Source organism: Primulina huaijiensis, chromosome 5 (genome assembly GCF_012295235.1).
Source record: "Primulina huaijiensis isolate GDHJ02 chromosome 5, ASM1229523v2, whole genome shotgun sequence".
Classification (NCBI taxonomy): domain Eukaryota; kingdom Viridiplantae; phylum Streptophyta; class Magnoliopsida; order Lamiales; family Gesneriaceae; genus Primulina; species Primulina huaijiensis.
Window position 1 is genome coordinate 3,818,604 of NC_133310.1, and position 25,571 is coordinate 3,844,174.

The window sequence follows — 25,571 nt, forward strand, 5'->3', positions numbered from 1 at the left end:
CAGGATTTTTAAACCAGGTGATTTTGTTGAGGAGCTTTTGCGGAAACTTGATGTGATCCCCAATCGACTCCTCATTCAACTCGTTAATTCCTTTTATGCAATCATGTCTATTGTTGTGATAAAGAAATCTGATGATTCGTTTATGAGATTTGGAGCCAATCACTCTCATTTCTGAGAGCAGGATGCCACTTGGCCTATTTGGCTAGTGGCGATTTAATTAGTTTTTGATACCAAGATTCATGTTTTTTTCAAAAATAAGATTCATTTGTTTTGAAGATCATGGTTTTATATTGTTTGTTCAGAATTACTGATAATCAAGTTGATTGTTATTAATTTTTTCAAGTTAAAGATGTTTTTGTAACTAATGATTTGATCGGCATGTGTAGAATGACTCATTCATAAACCTCTATCGAGAGCGGACCCATGATTTTCTCATTGGAGACTAATTTTTATATGAAAACAATTTATTAATAAAAATCGAGGGATCATACCTCTCTATGTTTGTTAATATTTTAACTTGTTTTATGTTAATAACGATACACAATTTTAATAGATTAATATCCTAAATATTCTCTAAATTTAATGCTTGATGCTTTGAACAACTAAATTATTTTGTATAAAAATATTGCATGAAAATTTGATGGGTTCACGAAAAAATCATTTTATACCTTTAAATTAACTAGCACAATTAATTTACTTATATTATTTTATAAAGGTGTAATTTTTTGAATTTAATGATATACATAATTATATCCTTACTTTATATTTACAATGTTATTTTTTCTGCCCAACACCATGTCATTGAATTTTCAGGTAAAGTTGTCCATATACACCAAAAATATGGAAGCGCAAATAACTAAATAAAAAGTCCATATAATTCTGGCCCAATGTAGATCGGGGACAGAGCGGATTTCACTAAAACAGATAAGCCCATTTTGAGGCCCAATATATGAAGCCCAATTAATCAAGCCCACAATAATTACCAACTCAAATTAACACTCGTGTGTCTTCTCTTTCTTCCTCGGCCATTATCTGTGTAATAATAATTTGTAAAAATGTCATTGCGATCCAGAAAATTCATAGAATTGGTTGAAATTATGTTTGACGTGTGTCAAAAGATCGCATCTGGCGAGAATTTGGGAAGAATCGGGCTCCCGGATTTTGCTTTTCATGGGTTCCGAAATTCTGCTTTTTTGATTGGCGTCTCAGAAACTAGAGCATCTTCTTCGACATTTAGCCCAAGATCGCAAGAAATTGATAGAATTGGATCTTAAACCCGCTAAAGAGGCTCTGATATCAAATGCCCTTCTGAGACATGATGAAGTTGATGTAAGAGTTACAGTGGTTTCTTGCATCACTGAGATCATAAGAATGACAACACCTAATGAACCCTTCAATGAAGAACAAATGAAGGTATTCCAGGCTTGTCAAGATTTTCTTTTCCATAGATCGGCTTATGATGATGATATTGTTTCTGCTTTCTCTGATAATCACCGTGTACTTAATTGAAGTTTCTTGTGTAGGATTACTTTAAGCTAGTTAACACTGCTTAAAATTGCTATTTAAGATTGATTATTCCTATTGATCGCGGTGAGTTTCTCTAGTAATATTATAGTTATTAATCAATTTAAGATTGATTATGCCTTTTGATCATGGGGGATGCAGTTCAGGAGTATGAAGATGTAATTGTATCATCATTCCTTGGTGCAACTCCAAGCGATAACATAGTGTGTTTCTCTAGCAATGTTGTAGATATTAATCAATTTAAGATAGTTATTTAGTGTATCTAGTAATTTTCCTTTTTGTAGATGATTGCTTTGTTTCAAAGTAATCTTATTCCTTTATCTTTCGATTGTTTGTAATCATTCTACCATGATGAAATAAATCAGTCGAACAAATTATTTATTCCATATCTGCTTTAACGGATCAAGAGCTAGGACCTCTAGGCTATCCAGCTATCACTTTTTTCAGTAGCAATTCCAAAAATTAACAGAAAGTGCTACTCACGCCATCCTCCTTTAGTCCAGAATCTCTTGGATTTTCCTAATCAAAATTCCTCATTCAGTACCCTATATCCTTTATCATCACCCGAAATCAGCCACTCTCTGAAAATGAACAAAATAAATGAGTCAATTTTATGAATCACTTCAATAAGTTCTAGTAGCTATTGGTGATCCTAGTGCACAAGATTCTGCACATCATACTTGTTGGGAATGGGATTTAGATGATTCAATAATCATGGTATGTCTTATAAGTTCAATAGATCCAAAGCTTTTATGGACATAAAGTTTCGACAAAAATACCCTCAAATTTTGGAGGATTGTTCAAGAGATGTGAGTCAAAATTCATCTCAATTCTTTGAAACTCGTTTATTTGTTTGCTATGCACGACAAAGAAATAAATAGGTCACTGGGTATTTTAGTGAGCTGGTTGAAATATGGAAAGGAAATGAATTTGTTATGTACAATATGAATTGAAAATTCTCAGTGACAACATATTTTATGAGCAAATTCTTGAGAAAGATTTTTAATTCTTTGAGGACTCAATAAAGAGTTGGAGGTTAGTTTAAGAGAGAATCTTTGGAACAAAGCACCTTCTTTCCAATTGTGACGCTTTCTCCGAAGTCACGAGGGAAGGAAGCTGAACAAAAGTCATGTTACATCCCAAAATTATTGAGTAAATGCAACTTGGTTAGCTACCCAAAACCACGACTCAGAAGGAAAACAAGATGTGTTGTGATAGGTGCGACTAACCTTATGGGATTTGTATTGTGGAAGGATGAATGGTAATGTTGAGGGATGAGATTTTCTCTACCACCTCCCGTTTTCTCACCAAGATCCTACTTAATTTGAAAAACTTCTTTATCCGCTTTGGTGCTTTCTTAGTATAAAGGTTGGCATAAACACCTGTCATCCAAATTTCAATTATTTGAAACTTCAGTTCTGGACTTAACGATCAATAAAGATGCTCTTATTTTCCAATTTAACATTTCATTTTTCCAAAAAGTCGTCCTCATTATTATATCAAGCATCAAAACCATATTTTGATCTTATTCGTAGTGACACATGAGGTCTTGCATGATCTTAAAACATCGGTGAAATTTGACGGTTTATTACTATAATTGATGGCAGTAGTGGTGTATGTTGGACTTATCTCATGGAAAAGAACACATAAACATTTTCATATCCATAACATTTCCATCAACATGTCTCATATTTTTCAATCGCCATTGAGACTCGCATTAATGTATGTTGAATTGCTGATACAGATATGGTAAAAACCAATGTGATCGGATCAAATATGGGATTCTTGCGATAAGTAAGAATTTTTTTACGCAAGCAGTGATGTCATAATCAGATCCCAATCTCACAATTAAGGATGATCATTGGTGTCTTTGGAGCTATTTGGGAAAAAAATCTTTAATTAATGTGGAAAAATTGTCACATTCTTGAAGAGGTGAGGCTATGCTAACTACGATGTATCGTATCAATAGAGTTCCTAGTTGATTATGAACTTTTTCATGAAAGAACTCGATTTCTCTTCAAAAAAGAAAAACTCTACCCAACTCCATAAGAAATTTTCCTCATGAAAGACTCCTTGATTCTTGTTCTCCTAAAATATTTGGGTGCATTATATTTTTTTTAGTTCCAACCTTGCATGAGAAAAGCTTGATTCAAGGAAATTAGGTCCATCTTCTAGGCATTTTATTCTTCCCAAAGAGGGTACAAATGTTATTTCTCATCATTAAATCAACTCTATTTTCATGTAGACAAACTTTCTTGAAAACTGGCCTTTCTACCTCGAAGCTCCTCTTCAAGAGGGGAATTCAACAAAGAGACTGTTGAGATCTCTCTTTGTTCCATATACAGAAGTTTTAGATATCCATTAGTGAATTCGTATCGGCGACAGATCAAGGGGAAAAACTAGAGGACAAATTAGGATAATCGTCTTGTTCACCCAGACGACTATGAGTTCCTCAATATTACCAAACATTAACTTTGGAGCATAATCCAATGGAAGTCCCTATGAAAGTTATTGCACGATGCTGATGTGCCATTGCTTATAGAAAATGGGTTAGATCTTGAACCAAGCATTGTATCTCCAGTTATCATGCACATTCCCAGTTGCCTCCAATGTATAAGACTTCAATTTCGTAATTACATAAACTGGTAATTTCAAAAAATGTTTATGGTACTTCAAAAGAATTATGGGGGAAGCTATGATAATGGAAATATAGATAGTTAGAGATGTAACTAAAGTGTATGTTTAGAAAGATTAACGTGTTATTCACACAGAATGCCAGGAAAATCTAGAAAATAATGAGAAAAAACTCACAATAATTTTATTCAATCAAAAATTGACTTTAAATGAAAATTGAAAAGTATACCCATATATATCGAACGGACTCATGATAACTAAAAGCGGAAAATATTTCCAAAAATGGAAAGTACATAATTAACATAATAAAAGAGAACTAAGGAAATCAATTCGGATTTAAATTTCGGCCTTAGACCGATGGATTAACAAAACAAAAATTTACCAAAAAAAGGAAAAAACACGATTTTGAAGGCCCAAGGCCCTAAACGAAGGAATTTGCCCAAAAATTCGTTGGGCTCATGGCAGAGTCACGAGTCTTATTCGTTGGGCCGTTACAATAAAACATCCTATTTTTGTCAAAATCCGACATCTCCAAAATTTCATAATCTTACCTGCCTTATTTGGCCATGGGGTGATCCCAATGCGCCAAAAAGATATCTTGCACGCATCATTCCCCCCATGGTGTAAAGAATTCACCCTCGAATATCCAACTGCATCCTTTTCAAATTATGAATCATCAACATACATAATCAAATGCTTAACATTAAAGATGTTGTGCGTGCAGATATGACTCGACAACTTCAAATGATATTCATTGAGTTGATCTTTTCAACAACTTCAACTGGCCCAATCTTGCGTGCAAATAACTTATTGTATTCTCCTACACGAAAACGCTCCGTAGTCAAAACAGCTCACACTCAACACGATGTCGTTTCTGGTATGCTGAACCTTTATATTTGGTAGATGATTGTAGAAAATTATCATGGACTTGAGAATGAACTTGTTGTAGTCCAGTGACAAAATCCTCAGCTTTCCCACGGATGTGAGTTGTGTTGGATAGTGGAATTAAACCGAGAGGGCCTGGCGGCTGAGTCGAGCAAACAACTTGAAATGGACTAAATCCGGAACTTTGGTTAACAACATGATTATGGGAGGACTTAACCTGACAAAGCTTTAGATCCCAAGACTTGACACGTTCTTTTACAGAACTTCGTAAAAGATCACTTATTGTATGAGTAACAACCTCAGTTTGGCCATCGGTCTGGGGGTATGTATGGCTGAATTCAAGACTTGTATTCATCAATCATCATCTTCCACAAACTCCGCAAAAATGGATATGGAAACGTGTCTCGATCCGATACCATAGATTTAGTTCATCCGTGAAGATGATAAATCTTACGAAAGAATAATTGTGCCACATTAACTTGCTGTGTAACAGACATGAATATTACCATCACATGAGATTATCCTCACGTGTCATGAATATGTGTTATGATCCCGAGATATGGATCTCATTATGAGATGATTTATGAGCTGATAATTAAACATGATGTTTTAAATTTGAGGCTCGCTAAAGAGAAATTCTCTATCTTTTGGTTTTAGAGGCACGTTGGGAGAGAACCTCAGATCTCGTAACACAAGATTGTGATTTTTTTTTCTTCTTTTATTGATTCAGTTCTCCAATATATAGAGAGTGCATATAAAAGATAACTTTATCTTAACCAAAATAAAAGATCACCTTGTTCTAACCAAAATAAAAGAGAATGCTATTCTAATTCACAATCCTGTGAATCCTAAATATGAGAATTATTCCATTTATTCAAGCTTAACTAGAATAAAAGAAAATGATTAAATAAAAGATAATAGTAAGATCTTAATTCAAATAATGATGGTAACATCTCAATATTCTTTCATGTTTTTTCATTTTCCCAGAATGTTGAGGAGATGGGAACACATGCTTGTGGCCATGAACAAGTTAATCTGGCTGGAGATCTTATATTATTTAGTTTAGAGGAGAACTATTGCATTGATAATCTGAAAGATGTTGAGAATATTGATGAGAATCACAGGACAGTGCCAAATTCCTATGATCATACCAACTGTCAAGAAAATGTTTCCCTAGATGCTCAAGGTATGAGAATAGAAACTTCTTAACATAAAGAAGTTAATCTACAGGATGATGAGAATGTGAATGAGAATCCCCAGAAAATGGCACATTTAGGTGATCAAATCAATTGTCAAGAAAGTGATTTGGAAATAATTAATTTTACATCAGGACCAGATGGATTTACTCCTTGCATAAACAATAAAAATTCTGATGAAATGAAAATTTTTGGCTCTTTGACGGAACAAAATTTACTACCATCACATGCTACATTGACGCCATCTAGACAAGTTTCTCATGTGATAGATTGTGATACTATACATAACGAGGATTTGTTGGATAAACAAAATTCTCCGGATGCAATCATGCCGGAGTTAATATTTTCATTGGTTCCGTGTTTTGCATATTCAACTCTCTAATGAGTTGGTGAATTGCTGGGTTCCAGACTCTTCTAAGAATCGGCAATGTTCTTTGGCAAAGAAAGCTCCTGGAGAAACAAGCAAGGGAAAGACTGCTGTTTCTGAGAATCAAACATGAAATATCATTGTCAAGGTATACCTGAATGAAATATATTTTGCAGTTTTAATGGTCTTATACATTTCTGGAGCTATGCAGACTTTGGGTAAAACACATCATCTGAAGGAAAAGGTCATTCTAAGGATATCTCTGGTCCAAAACAATGGAGTGAAATTCCATACAAAGAAAAGGTATTACTTTATTGATGGTTTCACTACATTTGATATATGGTCACATTTTCTGTTAAGTTTATTAACATAGATTTATATTTTGAGTGCTCTTCAAAATTCTGGATGATAAAAGAAGTAATCTGGAATAGTTTTCTATTTGGTCAATCCCCTAAATATTTTTATCCCCCACCGCGGTTTATAACTCCTGATTTGTAAAGTATAGTTGCTTCCTTGTTTTGAGGATTGAATAAGTCTTGTGCTCATATATTTAATGTCCGCAAAAAGTTAGATCCATAGTCCATCGATTAGAGGTTACTAATCGTAAGCGTTGAAACCATTATTATACAAGTTATTTCTGCAGTTTGATTACAGAAAATATAAAAAATATACTATCAACTCGAACTTCTCAAGATTTAAGTATCTTCAAAAGAGAATTAAAATGCAGTTACCTGATTAGTTTTGAAAGCATCTTAGTATCTTACAAATGTATGCTGTGGCAATGCCTTTTATTTATATTTTTTTTGTTCTTACCAATTTTCAATTGTATCATTTCCTTTCTTACTTAGTTGTTAATGAGATATACGTGACATATTATAATGGATTTTATTATTTTGGAATCCATATTTTTTAATAAATAATTCAACCCAACAATTATGGTAATGAATCTATGAATTCTAGAACTATACAAAGAGAAGGAAACATTCTTTGGCCAAGAAAGCACTCGGAGAAACAAGTAAAGGCAAGGCTGTGTTTTCTAATAATGAAATGGGAGATATCGTTATCAAGGTATTTTAGAAGAAATTTTACTGGGCAATTACTTATGGTGAGTCTAAAAAGTTCAACCTCCAATGCAATTTTTTCCATCCCAGTTATGCTATGCATTAATGCCATTTGGGCTGTCAACCAACATCCAAAAACATGGCAATGGGCCCGATCCATTGAAATCAAGTCGGGTTTCACTTGATGAGACTCGATGGCTAACCAATAAGGTGATTTTGTTAATATACCTACCCCGATTTATAGCTGTATGTGGTAGTTTTTCATTGAAGTCTAGTCGACTAGTCCAATTATATTTTGCTTGATACCTAGCCGACTTATAGGACATGGGTATTTTCTCCTCATTTCGATAAGCGGTCCAGTTTGATTATCCGATAATAAAATGAGATTTTAAAATCCCTGTGTTTTTATAAATATATTCTTTAAATGTTTATTAGAAAATATCAATGTTTTCTTTTATTTAAAAAAAATATGGCAGTTAATCGGATCCGAACGAGTACCGTCGGGTTAACAACCCGGACCGTTACCGCCTATGCTGTTAGGGTCAGGATTTTCTCAACCTGAATCTGGACCGGCCCGTGGCCAGATCTAGTCTCAAGCCCGGTCTGTTGTCATCACCACCCATGCATATGACTACAAATGGTATCTTGTCAGAGGATAATTATACACGTGTGTGTGTCTCTATATATATATATTAATCGGCAGGGATAATTACATATGTTCACTTGGGAAATTTTGGGGAACAACCATGGTTAAACTTCCTTACCGAAAATAACCCGTCCAGGTATATTTCAACAAAAGTTTGACTAGAATTGTTTTGCTAACTGTTCGTGTCTCTTTAATAGCATGTTTAGCACTTTTGCACCCTAGAAAATATTAAAGCATTAATGGAAAATTTTAACATTATTCTATTGAATTAAAATGATATATGAATTTGATAATTCATTATAATTGTCTAAAAACCCAAAAAGTTTTCTTAAAGATTATTTAACAGTTTGTCTTGATAAAATGTAATAACTTGATAGGTATTATAATAATGTTGCTCCAACTATAACGGTTAAGTTGAAGATGTATAAGACTATGTTTAAAATCAAGATGCTCATGTGTTAATCGGAGGATATACATTCATCATTCTTTGATGGAGAGACCTTAAGAAGAATTTGAAGTATTCTCACAGTAGCGAAAAATTTGTCTCGAAGGAGGTTATGACACAAAAACCAAGTAAATTAAGCATGTTCTGGGATCTGTTGGGCTGTGGTAACAAATTAACAACGAATAGATTATGGAGAAATTAAATAGACATCATGCATGACCTTTGTTTTGGTTGATTGATTTTATTTTATTTATGCAAATGCAAGTCCAGGAGAATGAATACCTTCCTGTATTTGTTAGATTATCCACCTTGGCCAGGAAGAAGACTAATACTATGACTATGAGTTGTAACATGTTCACTTATATATATATATATATATATATAAAAGAAATTATTACACTGAGATACAACACAGATACAAAATTTCATGTAATCTCAATGCAACATGATTACAACAATGAGATAGAATTACAACAATTCCTTGTAGTACTGCCCATATATGTATTATATGTACATTGATTGTATTTGTATGTGTATGGAAAGCAGAATCATTCTTGTGTATGTGTATGGAAAGCAAAATCATTCTTTTGGATTGTACTTACCAAAAGCTATTCTCCTCTTCAATAGCGCTCTTCCAAAACAATGCAACCAACTTTTTCTATGCAACAAAAATCCTATAAAAGCCACATTTCCAGGTTGCTGTTTGTATTCCATTTTGCGCAAAATCCGAGTCATTTTTCTCGTCTTTCCAACATAAACCAACCCTATTGTGCATGTTGAAGCTCGCATAATATGAGTTTCAAGTTTTCTTTTTCTCTTGAGTACTGAGTTGTTACTACAAAAAGATGGCCACTCTGAATTCTGGAGAAGGAAAGGCGAGACATGATGATGCTTTGACTAGAGAAATGGAAGAGGAGTTGAAGAGAGTGGGTCTTGAATCTGGTATAATGATTCTTAAATCATGTGATTCTGTTGAGGAGCTTCTGCGGAAACTTGATGTGAGCCCCAATCGACTCTTTTTCATTTAACTCATGTATCCCCTTTATGCATCATGTCTATGGTTTTTGTAAAGGAATTTGATTATTTTTTGAGATTTGGGGCCGGGTTTGACTCGAACTTGAGTAACTCTCATTTCTGAGAGCAGGATGCCACTTAGCCTATTTGGCTTTTGGCGATTTAAATGGTTTTTGATGCCAAGATTCATGTTTTTTTAAAAAACAAGATTCATTCGTTTTAAAGATCGGTAATTTTATACTTTATGTTCAGAGATACTTATAATTTTGTTGATTGTTGTTAAATTTTTTGAGGTAAAGATGTTTTTGTAACTGATGATTTGATCAGCGTGTGTAGAATGACTCATTCATAGATCTATCAGGAGCGGACCCAAGATTTTCTTATTGGAAGCTAATTTTTATTTGAAAAAATATTTATTAATAAAAATCTATGGATCTTACCTCTTTATGTATGTTTTTTTAGAGTACTTCTTTTGTATGTTAATATTTTAACTTGTTTGTGTTTTTTTTTGAATAGCAATCATGCAAGTAATGAGACAAAAAATTAATAGATTAATATCCTAAATATCTCTAAATTTAATGGTGAATGTTAGGGTGTATTTTAACAACTAAATTATTTTGTAGAAAAATATCGCATGAAAATTTGATGGGTTCATGAACAAATCATTTTTTATCTTTAAATTAACTTGCACAATTGATTTACTGAGATCATAAGAATGACACCACCTAATGAAACCTTCAATGAAGACCAAATGAAGGTATTCTTCGCTTGTCAAGATTTTCTTTTCCATTGATCGGCTTATGATGATGATATTGTTTCTACTTTCTCCCATAACCACTATGTGTAGTTAATTGAAGTTTCTTGTGCAGGATTACTTTAAGCTACTTAACACTACTTACCGAAAATTGTCGTCCATGGATGGTCGAAATCACACAAAATCTGTTTCAATCATCCAAGCTGTTTCTGCTTGTCAGATATGCGTTCGGATGTTGGACTTTGAATTGCACAACACCATTTTTGAGATGTTCGAACTTTTCTTGGACGGGATACAGTAATATTGCTTATTTTTCCTCTCTTTTTTATTTCATCACATGTTAAATTTACATGCCAATATTAAATATTCCTTGTTTCAGATAATTTAAGTCATTATCGGTCTCCACGATTGGGAAATAATATCAAAACTTTCTATTCATTGCACTTGTCATTTAGGAGAATTAAATAGATCGATTCCGGAGCTTACAAATGATATCTTTACACCTCATGTGATATTTAATCTTATTTCGTAGTTGGGAACTCACTTAACTTATCTTCTTTTGCTAAATTTAGATTGAACCATCCACAAGAAATATTCTCAAGCTTGGAACACATCATGACTCTGATAATTCAATATATTGAGGAGTCTGATGAGTTCGTGGTGGAGCTTACTAAGATCTTTCTTGTTGCTTTAAAGAAAGGAAATAAAGTAACTGATTTTAATCTTTTAGATTAATTTTTACTGATAACAGTATATCCTATAATCTCTTGATTCCATTACTTCTTTTTCTTTCAGAACATTTCACCATGTGCCTTGCAACTAACCAGAAAGGTATTTGAGAAATGTGCAGACATCATGCACAATTCTGTTCCAGAAGCTGTAACACACATGGGGGATGCAGTTCAGGAGTATGATGATGTAATTGTATCATCATTCCTTGGCGCAACTCAAAGCGATAACATGGTGTGTCTCTTAGTAATCCTGTAGTTATTTAGCAATTTAAGATTGATTATGCCTATTGAATGTGGTGTGTTTCTCTAGTAATACTATAGTTATTAATCAATTTAAGATTGATTATGACCTTTTGAACATGGAGGATGCAGTTCATTGTAATTGTATCATCATTCCTCGATGCAACTCCAAGCAATGACATGGTGTGTTTCTCTAGTAATGTTGTAGTTATTAATCAATTTAAGATAGTTATTTAGTGTATCTGGTAATTTTCCTTTTTGTAAATGATTGCTTTGTTTCAAAGTAATCTTATTTCTTTATCTTTCGATTGTTTGTAATCATTCTACCATGATGAAATAAATCAGATGAACAAATTATTTCTTCAATATCTGCTTTTATGGATCAAGAGCTAAGACCTCTAGGCTATCTGGCTATCACTTTTTTCAGTAGCAATACCAAAAAACAGAAGAAAGTGTCAATGGCTACTCACGCCATCCTCCTTTAGCCCATAATCTCCTTGAATTTTCCTAATCAAAATTCTTCACACAATACCCTCTATCCTTTATCACCACATTGAGAAGAATTTGAAGTGTTCTTACAGCAGTGAAAAAATTTGCTCGAAAGAGGATAGGATACAGAAGCCAAGTAAATTAATATGTTCTGGGATCTGTTGAGCTGTGGGATACAAAAGCCAAATAAATTAACATGTTCTGGGATCTGTTGGGCTGTGGTAACAAATAAACAAAGAAGAGATTCTGGAGAAATTAAATAGACACCATGCATGACCTTTGTTTTGGTTGATTGATTTTATTTTTTTATGCAAATGCAAATCCACCTTCCTATTTTTGTTAGATTCTCCACCTTGGTTAGGAAAGAAGAATAATCCTATGACTATGAGTTGTAACATGTTCACTTGTATTTGTTTTTAAGATGAAAATTTTGAAATTGCACTTATAGATCTCACCTTCATATCAATCTAAACATGAATAAGAAATAAAGGGGTCAACCAGAAATTTATGACAAAATCTTGAAATATAATTAACACCATATTTCGTTGAATTTTATTCATATTCTAGTGATATTTGAAAAAAAAAATCTATCCCACTGAGATACAACACATATACAAAATTTCAGGTAATCTAAATTCGACAAGATTACAACAATGAGATAGAATTACAACAATTCCTTGTAGCACTATATGTATATGTACATATATACATTGATTGTATTTTTATGCGTATGGATAGAAAAATCATTCTTTTAGATTGTTCTTACCAAAAGCTCTTCTCCTATTCAATAGCGCTCTTCCAAAACAATGCAACCAACTTTTCTATGCCACCAAATATCCTATAAAAGCCATGTTTCTAGGCTGCTGCTTGTATTCCATTTTGCGCAAAAGCCGACTCAATTTTTCTCGTCTTTCCAACATAAAACAACCCTTTTGTGCATTTTGAAGCTCGCAGAACAAGATTTTCAAGTTCAGTTTTTCTCTTGAATACAGAGTTGTTGCCATAAAAAAATGGCCACTCCGAATTCTGGAGAAGGAGACGTGAGATGTGATGATGCTTTGACTAAAGAAATGGAAGAGGAGTTGAAGAGAGTGGTTCTTGAATATGGTAACATGAATCTTAAATCGGGTGATCCTGTTGAGGAGCTTTGGTGGAAACTTGATGTGAGCCCCGATCGACTCTTTCTCATTTAACTCACGTATCCCCTTTATGCATCATGTCTATGGTTGTTGTAAAGGAATTTGATTTTTTTTTTTGAGATTTGGGTCCGGGTTTGACTCGAACTTGAGTAACTCTCATTTCTGAGAGCAGGATGCCACTTAGCCTATTTGGCTTGTGGTGATTTAAATGGTTTTTGATACCAAGATTCATGCTTTTTTTAAAACAAGATTCATTCGTTTTAAAGATCGGTAATTTTATACTTTATGTTCAGAGATACTTATAATTTTCTTGATTGTTGTTAAATTTTTTGAGGTAAAGATGTTTTTGTAACTGATGATTTGATCAGCGTGTGTAGAATGACTCATTCATAGATCTCTATCAGGAGCGGACCCAAGATTTTCTTATTGGAAGCTAATTTTAATTTGAAAAGTATTTATTAATAAAAATCTATGGATCTTACCTCTTTATGTATGTTTTTTTAGAGTACTTCTTATGTATGTTAATATTTTAACTTGTTTGTGTTTTTTTTTAATAGCAATCATGCAAGTAATGAGACAAAAAATTAATAGATTAATATCCTAAATATTCTCTAAATTTAATGGTGAATGTTAGGGTGTATTTTAACAACTAAATTATTTTGTAGAAAAATATCGCATGAAAATTTGATGGGTTCATGAACAAATCATTTTTTATCTTTAAATTAACTTGCACAATTGATTTACTGAGACCATAAGAATGACACCACCTAATGAAACCTTCAATGAAGACCAAATGAAGGTATTCTTCGCTTGTCAAGATTTTCTTTTCCATTGATCGACTTATGATGATGATATTGTTTCTACTTTCTCCCATAACCACTATGTGTAGTTAATTGAAGTTTCTTGTGCAGGATTACTTTAAGCTACTTAACACTACTTTCCGAAAATTGTCGTCCATGGATGGTCGAAATCACGCAAAATCTGTTTCAATCATCCACGCTGTTTCTGCTCGTCAGACATGCGCTCGGATGTTGGACTTTGAATTGCACAACACCATTTTTGAGATGTTTGAACTTTTCTTGGACGGGATACAGTAATACTGCTTATTTTTCCTCTCTTTTTTATTTCATCACGTACTAAATTTGCATGCCAATATTAAATATTCCTTGTTTAGAGAATTAAAGTAATTATTTGTCTCCATCATGGGTAAATAATGTCAAAACTTTCAATCGATTGCACTTGTCATTTAGGAGAATTAAATAGATCGAGTCCGGAGCTTACAAATGATATATTTACACCTCATGTGATATTTAATCTTATTTCGTAGTTGGGAACTCACTTAACTTATCTTCTTTTGCTAAATTTAGATTGAACTATCCACAAGAAATATTCTCGAGCATGGAACACATCATGACTCTGATAATTCAATATATTGAGGAGTCTGATGAGTTCATGGTGGAGCTTACTAAGATCTTTCTTGTTGCTTTAAAGAAAGGAAATAAAGTAACTGATTTTAATCTTTTAGATTAATTTTTACTGATAACAGTATATCCTATAATCTCTTGATTCCATTACTTCTTTTTCTTTCAGAACATTTCACCATGTGCCTTTCAACTAACCAGAAAGGTATTTGAGAAATGTGCAGACATCATGCACAATTCTGTTCCAGAAGCTGTAAGACACATGGGGGATGCAGTTCAGGAGTATGATGATGTAATTGTATCATCATTCCTCGATGCAACTCCAAGCAATGACATGGTGTGTTTCTCTAGTAATGTTGTAGTTATTAATCAATTTAAGAAAGTTATTTATTGTATCTGGTAATTTTCCTTTTTGTAGATGATTGCTTTGTTTCAAAGTAATCTTATTTATTTATCTTTCGATTGTTTGTTATCATTCTACCATGATGAAATAAATCAGATGAACATATTATTTCTTCAATATCTGCTTTTATGGATCAAGAGCTAAGACCTCTAGGCTATCTGGCTATCACTTTTTTCAGTAGCAATACCAAAAAATAGAAGAAAGTGTCAATGGCTAGTCAAGCCATCCTCCTTTAGCCCATAATCTCCTTGGATTTTCCTAATCAAAATTCTTCAGACAATACCATATATCCTTTATCATCACCTTCAGAAGAATTTGAAGTGTTCTTACAGTAGTGAAAAAATTGGCTCGAAGGAGGATAGGATACAAACGCCAAGTAAATTAACATGTTCTGGGATCTGTTGAGCTGCGGGATACAAACGCCAAATAAATTAACATGTTCTGGGATCTGTTGGGCTGTGGTAACAAATAAACAACGAAGAGATTCTGGAGAAATTAAATAGACATCATGCATGACCTTTGTTTTGGTTGATTGATTTTATTTTTTTATGCAAATGCAAATCCAGGAGAATGAACACCTTCCTATATTTGTTAGATTCTCTACCTTGGTTAGGAAAGAAGAATAATCCTATGACTATGAGTTGTAACATGTTCACTTGTATTTGTTTTTAAGATGAAAATTTTGAAATTGCACTTATAGATCTCACCTTCATATCAATCTAAACATGAATAAGAAATAAATGGGTCAACCAGAAATTTATGACAAAATCTTGAAATATATTTAACACCATATTTCGTTGAATTTTATTTATATTCTAGTGATATTTGAAAAAAAAAAATCTATCACACTGAGATACAACGTATCTACAAAATTTCAGAGAATCAAAATGAAGGTTCCAAATGAAGGTATCCTTCGCTTGTCAAGATTTTCTTTTCCATTGATCGACTTATGATGATGATATTGTTTCTGCTTTCTCCCATAACCACTACGTGTAGTTAATTGAAGTTTCTTGTGCAGGATTACTTTAAGCTACTTAACACTACTTTCCGAAAATTGTCGTCCATGGATGGTCGAAATCACACAAAATCTGTTTCAATCATCCAAGCTGTTTCTGCTTGTCAGATATGCGTTCGGATGTTGGACTTTGAGTTGCACAACACCATTCTTGAGATTCTCCACCTATTCTTGGATGAGATACAGTAATCACTGTTTATTTTTCCTCTCCTTTTTAATTCATCACATACTTAATTTGCATGCCAATATTAAATATTCCTTGTTTAGAGAATTAAAGTAATTATTTGTCTCCATCATGGGTAAATAATGTCAAAACTTTCAATCGATTGCACTTGTCATTTAGGAGAATTAAACAGATGGAGTCAGGTGCTTACAAATGATATCTTTGTACCTTCATGTGACATTTAATCTTATTTCGTAGTTGGAAACTCACTCAAGGTACATTTAATCTTATTTCGTAGTTGGAAACTCACTTAACTTATCTTATTTGCTAAATTTAGATTGAACCATCCACAAGAAAATATTCTCAAGCATGGAACACGTCATGACTCTGATAATTCAATATATCGAGGAGTCTGATGAGTTCATGGTGGAGCTTACTAAGATCTTTCTTGTTGCTTTAAAGAAAGGAAATAAAGTAACTGATTTTAATCTTTTAGATTAATTTTTACTGATAACAGTATATCCTATAATCTCTTGATTCCATTACTTCTTTTTCTTTCAGAACATTTCACCATGTGCCTTTCAACTAGCAAGAAAGGTATATGAGAAACGTGCATACAACATACACAATTTTGTTTCAGAAGCTATAAGACACATGGGGGATGCTGTTCAGGAGTATGATGATGTAATTGTATCATCATTCCTTTGCGCAACTCAAAGCGATATCGTGGTGTGTCTCCTAGTAATCCTGTAGTTGTTTAGCAATTTAAGATTGATCATGCCTATTGAACGTGGTGTGTTTCTCTAGTAATATTATAGTTATTAATCAATTTAAGATTGATTATGCCTTTTGATCATGGAGGATGCAGTTCAGGAGTGTGAAGATGTAATCGTATCATCGTTCCTCGGTGCAACTCCAAGCGATAACATGGCGTGTTTCTCTAGTAATGTGGTAGATATTGATCAATTTAAGATTGTTGTTTAGTGTATCTGGTAATTTTCCTTTTTGTAGATAATTGTTTTGTTTCAAAGTAATCTTATTTCTTTATCTTTCGATTGTTTGTTATCATGAAATAAATCAGATGAACAAATTATTTATTCCATTCTGCTTTAATGGATCAAGACCTAGGACCTCTAGGCTATCCAGCTATTATTTAGCCCGATTTATCCATCTTGACATGTTAAAACTAGTGGAGATTGTCCTGCTTGTCCATTTACACCCCTAAATGCCAGCATAATGTCATGTTTTACTTTCCTTTTTACCACAAAATTGTTATCTATTCGCTTGTAAGAAATCCATGCCCTTGAATTTTTTACCATTTCTAAATCAATAAGATTTTGTGTCAACTTTTTCTCTTGGATATCTTTATCTTGTAATGTAGGCTTCTCAGGTAAAACCATGCCAAACTGGCTGCGGTCTGATCAAAGAGACGACTCAAACCAGATATGCATAGAAATATACATTTACCAAATTGAAGTGGCCTATAGGCTGCACCTCAAGTTCTTAACATTTCATAACGAGATTTTTATACAAAAATTATACAAACTTCTAAATATTTTCCGTTCAAGTCGAAAACTGATGATGAATAAGTAGGACGTGGGGATGCTGATAAATACTCTAGGAAGATTTATAATATGTCTAAAAGATTGGCTTATGAACAAATATATTGGCCCCAAGTATTTTAGGAATACGAGAATCAACAAGTCTCGTGAAATAATGGAGTTGAGAAGAGTTTTGAATTGAAGAGATCTCGAGGGAGATTCAATCATTTAGCTAATAAAAGTACAGAATCGACAAGTACGTCTTAATAAATAGTTGGTGAACATTCGGTTAATTCAGTTACCGATCAAATCGAATTTCTTAAAATCAAATCAATTGGTTTTTCTTATAAAATCGAACCATACCGATTTTTTTTCTCAGAAAATCGAATAATCGGTTAATTCGATTGCCAACCGTGATAACCAAAGAAGTAAAGGTCAAATCAAAGATTTGTGAATCGAATTTAAATTGTATATAAATGATACATAGGTGAATAGATAAATGGGCCACCGCAATAGTCAAAGCCCACTGTGCTTTTCACAAACATGAACAAATACAACGCAATTATCCATTTTAGAGGCAAATTCACAGCACGCGCGAAATCAATTGGGAAGCTCGATGTCCGCACACGATCGCGCGGTAGCGACGATTCTGGCGCAGCTGTCGCTCACGGCTGACTGCGCGTTCCTCGGAGTTGGCCTTGTTTACGTCGCGTTCCGCTCCATCCGGAAGTTTTTGCTCACATCATCAGCAATACATAAAATTCGCCAATTGCCTTATTCTCAGATTTCGGATCTTCGGTCACTCTGTTCAGACGATAAATTTTCAGTTAATTATTCTCAAAATAGCGAAAATCATTCCAACAGCAAGGATGGCGGAAATATAGTGATAGTTAGGGGTATCGTGGAGGCGCAATCTGCGGTGAAGGGGCAGTGGACGAATCTTAGGGGTTATGCGAATGATGTGATTGTTTCTCGAGAGTCAGGAGAAAAAGGCGTTGTATTGGAACAAACTCAAACTGTACGTTTCGTTTTTTTGTGATTATTTGGTTTGATTTCCATTTGGCCTGATGTTGCTGTTGGCTCTTTGCAAGTTGTTTTAGCTTGAATTTCTTCTATTTATCGGTTTCCTGAAAGTTCAATTTGAAATTGTAGAGTATGGGAAGAAGAAAAAGGTTTTAAACTTCACCCAAATTTGTATTTGGTGATTATATGTTGATGAATTTGTTGGTGGAATTATGTGTGAACTACTAGAATGATGTGTTGGAAGTTGATTTGGATGGAGAAAATGATAATGATGAGCTTGTGCAAGTTTAGAGGGATTTGGTGGTGCGAAAGCTTTGAAGGATTGATACCGAAGATGCTGAGCTATGTAGTGCGGACACTCCTATTTTTTTTTTTTTAAAAGTATAGGACATGGATACGACACGGCAAAATCGGTGTCGTTGACCTTTTTGCATGTTTGACCAATTGGATACGCCATGGATACGGTTATATATCATTGACATGGCGGTGACACGTTTTTGGATACGATTAGAAAAAAATTGAAATTTTTCTTTTTGGCTTTTTCTTTTTAAATCACTGCTAAGAAGTAGTACATTGTATATATTTACGTAAATTTATATATATATTTCTNAAAAAATTTTGTATCGCCATACGTATCGTATTCGATGCGATACCCGTACCCGTATCCATGTAACATAGATGCTGAGAGAATTGGATCGAAGAATATCTGATTTTTTAATACTTATAGAAATATACAGAAGGTTATATGTGGATTGTGGAGTACTGGCTTCATTTTGAATTTTTTAATAATCTTGAGCGGAATATTGTTTCTTGACAGCTGCGTGAGGCACATTAATAAGTTGTCTTTTTGAGTAACCATTACTCTATGAAAAAACTCACGGTTGAAACATGTTATACAATGATGCCTACTTCTATATGAGCATTCGTTAGGAATGGCAGTCTACTAAAGTTTATACCCTTTGTAGCATTGAACCGATTTTTCTTCATTTTTTCACTTTCTATTATTAATTGACTTATTTCTCTCATATTTATTTTTGAGAAGTATATATACAATGAACGGAGTGGAATACTAGGTTGGAATTCAGATCTACGTATTTTGCTTCCTAGATCCTGGAAAGAAGAAGGGTCGTCCTCAATCAGAATGGTAACTTGTTATGGTTTCATATATTTATTTGCACTTGATTCTGGGCGATAATATGATTTAATGTGAGATTTCACAGTTGTTGATGTTTTATTTTCCCTCTTTTTTTATGTAAGAGTTTAAACTCATGGTTTCGTTATATCTGTATTTCAGTATTTTCTCAGAGAATTCAGCATCGTTAATGTTGATGTTGATCTGATGAATGACTGACATTTTCCCATCAGGTTCCCTTTGTTCTTGTTGAATCAGGAAAAATATCTGATTATGTTCATGTCAATATGGAAGGTTCAAGACATCCATTACCGCTCATCACAGTCTATCGTCATGTGCATCCTATCAATGCTTTTCCTAGTACTTTATTGCAGGCGCTTTTCGGGCATAAGTATCCTGTGCGTTCAATCTCGTGAATGTCCGATGATAAAAAGTTTCTTGAGCTGATTTTGTCTTACTTTTCCCTAAAATTTATTTATATATGTTGCAGGTTGGTCTGCTGGACGAAGAGAAAATACTTCCTCTTGGAAAGGATGTAACAGTTGTTGGTACCTGCAGTTTTAGAGATGGGATTCCTGAGATCAAATCATGCAAAGACCTTCCTTATTTTCTGTAAGGAAATTTTCTTGATATTCATTTGATAGTTAAGATAATACACTTCAAGATTATCTTTGTTTTGAATTTGTTGTAGGATTCTCAATCAACTCCTCTGAAAGTATGAAAATTATGCTTTTTTTAATACATCGATTGAATATTTTTGGTGGTTCTCATGAGATGTTTAAAATAACACACATTTGCATTTGTTCTTGAGGTATTGTTACAATAACTGTGTATATTGAGAATATGGATATCCTATTTTATCGACCTTTTACTGAAAAAATTCGTTTGCCACTTTTCGTTAGTTGGTCCACCCATACTGCCAGAGAAATTCTATATTGCTGCATTCTGGTTATTCCATGCTTGAAAATTATAGTGAATTTGTTTAGTTAAACCAAAGAATTGTTCTTTTGTGATATCTTATGTATTGGTTATTTTTAATAATGCTTCTGTGTTTTTATGGAACTGCAGCTGCATCAATCTTTTATATGTTTTTTGTTTCGCTAAATCTATCTAGGGAGCTGACTGTTGCAAAGATTTATGTAGATCTGAAATGACCAAGGATCAGATGATATCAGATCTTTGCTTCAAAACCAAAGTGCTAATGTGGAGCGGATTTGTATTTGGTTCCCTCGGAATATGCGTCCTTGCCTACTCTGTTGCAAGGTAAAATTTATTAACCTAACCATGCCTTCTTAGAATTCAGTACTTTTCGTAGAAGACATCATGATATGTTTGATATCCTTTGTCAAATGTTGGCATTAAAGTGGAAAGTTTGAATTATATTCTTTTATCCTCCACCTTACTTCCCTTTAAACTGATTCCTTGATGCTTACGTTCATCTTCATGCATAGTGTGCTCTAAATCATCAGTTTTATGTTGGCACAAAAGACACACTTATACTATCTTTTTCCTTTATTTTAGATTCCTCAAGACTGATAATGTTGATACTTACGTTAATTTTAATGGATATGAGAATGTGTGCTCACCTTCACGGTTTTAAAGGGGCGTAAATGGGACAATTGATAATTTAAAATGGGAGATGGACCTGTTCGTAACAACCTAAAGGTTACGAAATAACACTTTTTCATGACGTCTTTGTTTATTACTCTCTTCAGAAATTGGATGAAATGGAAAGCATGGAGACAACAGAGAGAAGTCCGACAGCAACACAATGATATAGAAGTTTCATCTCCAGTGGCTGTTGCAGAAGAAGAGTCTGCAGATGTGCCAGACGGAGAGCTATGTGTGATTTGCCTGACTAGAAGGCGTCACTCTGCTTTTATTCCATGTGGGCATCTTGTATGTTGTCAACGTTGTGCTCTATCAGTCGAGCGTGAAGTATCACCCAAGTGTCCGGTATGCAGGCAGTCGATCCAGAGTTCAGTAAGGATATACGATTCTTGAAATAGATTATCGTTAGGACTTAGTTGTTGGGCAAGTGATCCACATTTTTTGTTGTATATTTTAGGACAATTGACATATTATGTAACAAGCTATATATGCTGCAAGAGCATTTTGTAAAACATGTTATATGGCTGCGAGCATTCGTCGAGTGTGATGTCTTACTTGAACGATAATAGGATTTGTCTGATGTTGGGTGCATAATATCATGTGTTTTGATGTGAAGATTTGTTTAAGGAAATTTTCAAGTATTGAGCAAAATAATTAGCTTTTTTATTTTTATTTTTTTATTATAAGTTCTATATTATTCTTTATATTCGAATCATTACATTCAATATCAAAAAATGTTGGTATTATGGGTCAATTAATTCATGATTTGCACGAAGGGTGGTGACTTTTTACCTTAGTTTTTTACTTCTATTTGAGATCCATGAAATTTTTAAGACGTGGAATGCATGATCTGATTTACAGGTTCATACTAACACTTATTTACTAATGAAATGGTTATAAAAAAACCCAAATAAAATTAACTAGTTAATGGTATGAAATTTGGTCAAATTATTAATTGATAACGAAATGATGAACCCGATACTTCGGCCTAGACAAGCCCATTATCTAGTATTATTAGATTGTATAATAATTCAATAATATTAAAGATATATCGGTGAATCATGCATATATCATCAAATATTAACGGATAATACAACATAGTAAGATAACTTATAAATGTTATGCACACCGGTAGTAAAAAGAGCATTTTCTGTGATACATTTGTTTAACACGGATTGAAAATGAAAGTTTAAAATATTTTATAAGAGCTTATAATAGATACATATAATAACTTAAGTTAATCATTTTCATAAATTGAAGATGAGTATGAAATAGTTGTTATAGAAGATTATGCACGACTTTTCATGTTACATACATTTTTCAAGTAAATCTAAGTTTCAGTTATATTATTACAATTCTATCCAAATTTTTTCAAAAGTGGTATACCAGGGCGGTTATTGAAGCAAAGATGGTTGTGGTGATCTATAAGACATAAGTGATGTTTTTTACATGTCGTATAATGTTACACCTAATATATTTGGTGTAGCATCCAAAAGTAACTCAATCTTTAGTATGATTTTGTACATGTGATTCTTAATCTTTATTTTAAATTTAAGGTTACATTTGGATCGATAAATTTCAAATACATGGATTAAATATATTCAAATGTATCTTTGTGATTTTAGATAACCAAAACCATAAACTCAAAATCCTCTTTTGCATATTTATATAGTTTTCATGTTAATTATGATGGATTTTAAGTTCATTTAATATTGGAGTTGTTGGAAATGCACCCAAAGTCCCACATTTGATGATCAAGAGGAAGATAACGAGTTAATAAGATATAATAATATCTCAATTGATATGAGGTCTTTTGGGTAAAGTCCAAAAACAAAGTCATAGGGGTTTATGTTCAAAGTGGATAATAGCACACTTTTGTGGAGATACGTGAATTTCATGCCACAACAAGTGGTATCAGAGCATTGGTTTAGATCGAGTCATGTGTGTGAAATCCTCATATATTTAAATGAACTAGTAGCAAAGCACGTGCGTTGCACGTGGATAACGAACTTAAGTACGTTATGAATATTGATTCTAAATTTGCAAATAAACGTAGAAACATAATTTTTCACAAATTATTCAATAACAGATATTATTTCACAGCTTATTTATCATTTTAAACAACCATGATTTAGTTTCTTCAATCCTTTTCTCGCATGATTTTCGAATTTTTCAGTATCTTTTTCATATTTTTATTTTATTTTTTCTGCTTTTTTCTTCGATTAAATTCAACAATCATAAAATCATATTTAATTTTTATGTTTGTTTTCATCGTCAGATTTGATTTTGATTAATCTCTTTGATGCTTGTGTGTTTTTTACTATGATCTTCCTGTTTTGTTTATTTGAGTCGTTCACGATTTGGGTCTAAAAAAAATTGGAAAAAATGGAGTGATTAAAATAGATATGATGTATATATTAATTTTAAAATTATTGATATAATTACTTGAAAATAAAATTATGAGAAAATACAAGAAAATTCAAGAGCAGATAATATATTAGAAAAAAACTATCTCGAGATAAGGGATGTCAGTATATATATACTTTATTAAGGAGGCAAAAAAAATTCAAAATAATTCATAATCGAAAAAGTCCAAAATATAACGGTATTTTTTCCTTTAAAAAAAAACTAATGGGACACATCGTAATTTTTAGATACAAATATTAATATTTCAAATGTTACTAAATGTTTTTAAAAAATTTAAGTCATAACATCATAAAAATATAAAAAAGAATATGCATATATTCACATAATTCTAAAACTAATTTAGAATGTATTTATATCACACACAAAATATATATAATCATTAAAAAGTAATATATAGCAAAATAATATTTTGAATACTGTCGAATATTACAAAAAACAATTAAGCTACAAAAAATATGCCGCTTTATCAAAAGTTATAACCGGGGTAATAATGTAACGTTAACTAAAATATTTTAAAATCGTAAAACAACTCAAACGTCACATTTCGATTGTTCTACCTTGAATTAACAATTATTTCACCTAACAAATATGATATGGATGTTATTTTACATTCTAGAAATCATTTCTCTAAATCAAATTTATTCTCACTAATCAAATAATTTCATCGAACACAGTAATTTTAATTATTAATAATAATTTAAACATAAATATTAATTATTAGGATGATCACCCTATGCCCTCACCTATGTTCCATTAAATTACAATCATAGTAATAATGTACCATGAATTGGTTAATATAACTTAGTAAATTTAATAAGTGAGTAATATTAAATAACAATTTTGTTATTTTGAAATGTGAAAAATAGTTTTTATATATATAAATTCATCATATATAATGATAAATTAATTAATACGTAGAAAAGAGAAAAAATTATTTTTTATGTATGTAATGTAAATCGAGTTATATATCCATACATGGTACAAGGTTTTCTACCTCCGCAATGAGAGGTACAAGTAGCAAAATCACAATTAAAAAATAATTTGAGAAAAATATTGAAAAAATGTAATCACATAATAATTTTATGTTAAAAAAATATTTTTAGAAATAATCTTTAACATATTTCAATATCTATAACATATATGATGCTTCTTAGTTCATATTTTAAAATCAACTTATTATAAAATTGACACATTTATATGTAAAATAAAAGATAAGATAAGATCAGATAAGATATAAATATTAAATATTCATTAGCAATCATCAAAAAATACACTCATTTTAGTAACAAATTATAATATCAACAAAAAAAAATGGTTAAATTGATAAATTCAATATGCATTAATATTAAAAAAAATATAAGATAGACAAAAAATTACAAAAAAAACCATAAAAAAAAATTGAATTAATTTGATAAATAAAATGAACAATGATATATTAGAAAATTAACATTAATATTCAAAAACGTTTAAGAAATAAAATAAATTACAAAAGAATCCATAAAAAACTATTGATTTAATTTGATAAATCAAATGAACAATGGTATATTAGAAAATTCATATTAATATTCAAAGGCATTTAAGATAGACAATAAATTACAAAAGAACCCATGAAAAACTATTGATTTAATTTGCTAAATCAAATGAACAATGATATATTAGAAAATTCACATTAATATTCAAAAACATTTAAGAAATACAATAAATTACAAA

At 32.2% G+C, this 25,571-nt stretch overlaps 2 protein-coding genes across 11 annotated transcripts; both read left to right on the forward strand.

Moving 5' to 3' along the window:
* The first annotated feature begins 997 nt into the window (after positions 1–997).
* LOC140976423 (uncharacterized) lies at positions 998–17,161 on the forward strand. 8 transcript variants are annotated; one of them, XR_012175212.1, is made up of 16 exons: positions 1,003–1,413; positions 6,031–6,229; positions 6,648–6,909; positions 7,567–7,674; positions 7,758–7,877; positions 8,144–9,756; positions 10,642–10,823; positions 11,099–11,234; positions 11,322–11,489; positions 12,979–13,149; positions 14,037–14,218; positions 14,493–14,628; positions 14,716–14,883; positions 15,968–16,149; positions 16,465–16,601; positions 16,689–16,802. XR_012175212.1 is itself a non-coding variant. In XM_073440560.1 (14 exons), exons 4-14 carry the CDS (start codon positions 7,654–7,656, stop codon positions 16,714–16,716), a joined length of 1,527 nt encoding a protein of 508 aa, XP_073296661.1. In that variant the 5' UTR covers positions 1,003–1,413; positions 6,031–6,229; positions 6,648–6,909; positions 7,567–7,653; the 3' UTR covers positions 16,717–17,161. The 8 variants fall into 8 exon arrangements, 1 of the variants encoding a protein (XP_073296661.1); XR_012175214.1 differs by lacking the exon at positions 7,758–7,877 and having other exon boundaries at positions 998–1,413; positions 9,604–9,756; positions 10,747–10,823; XR_012175210.1 differs by lacking the exon at positions 7,758–7,877 and having other exon boundaries at positions 1,002–1,413; positions 9,604–9,756.
* A 1,063-nt stretch (positions 17,162–18,224) lies between these two features.
* Positions 18,225–22,099, forward strand: LOC140976425 (E3 ubiquitin-protein ligase SPL2-like). Of its 3 annotated transcripts, none has more exons than XM_073440564.1 (6): positions 18,225–18,686; positions 19,734–19,835; positions 20,057–20,221; positions 20,314–20,435; positions 20,967–21,086; positions 21,426–21,635. In XM_073440564.1, the coding sequence occupies exons 1-6, from the start codon at positions 18,285–18,287 to the stop codon at positions 21,484–21,486; spliced, it is 972 nt and encodes a 323-aa protein (XP_073296665.1). In that variant the 5' UTR covers positions 18,225–18,284; the 3' UTR covers positions 21,487–21,635. The 3 variants fall into 3 exon arrangements, with proteins under 3 accessions (XP_073296665.1, XP_073296664.1, XP_073296663.1); XM_073440562.1 differs by having other exon boundaries at positions 18,229–18,686; positions 21,539–22,099; XM_073440563.1 differs by lacking the exon at positions 20,057–20,221 and having other exon boundaries at positions 18,228–18,686; positions 21,539–22,099.
* Positions 22,100–25,571: the final 3,472 nt, after the last annotated feature.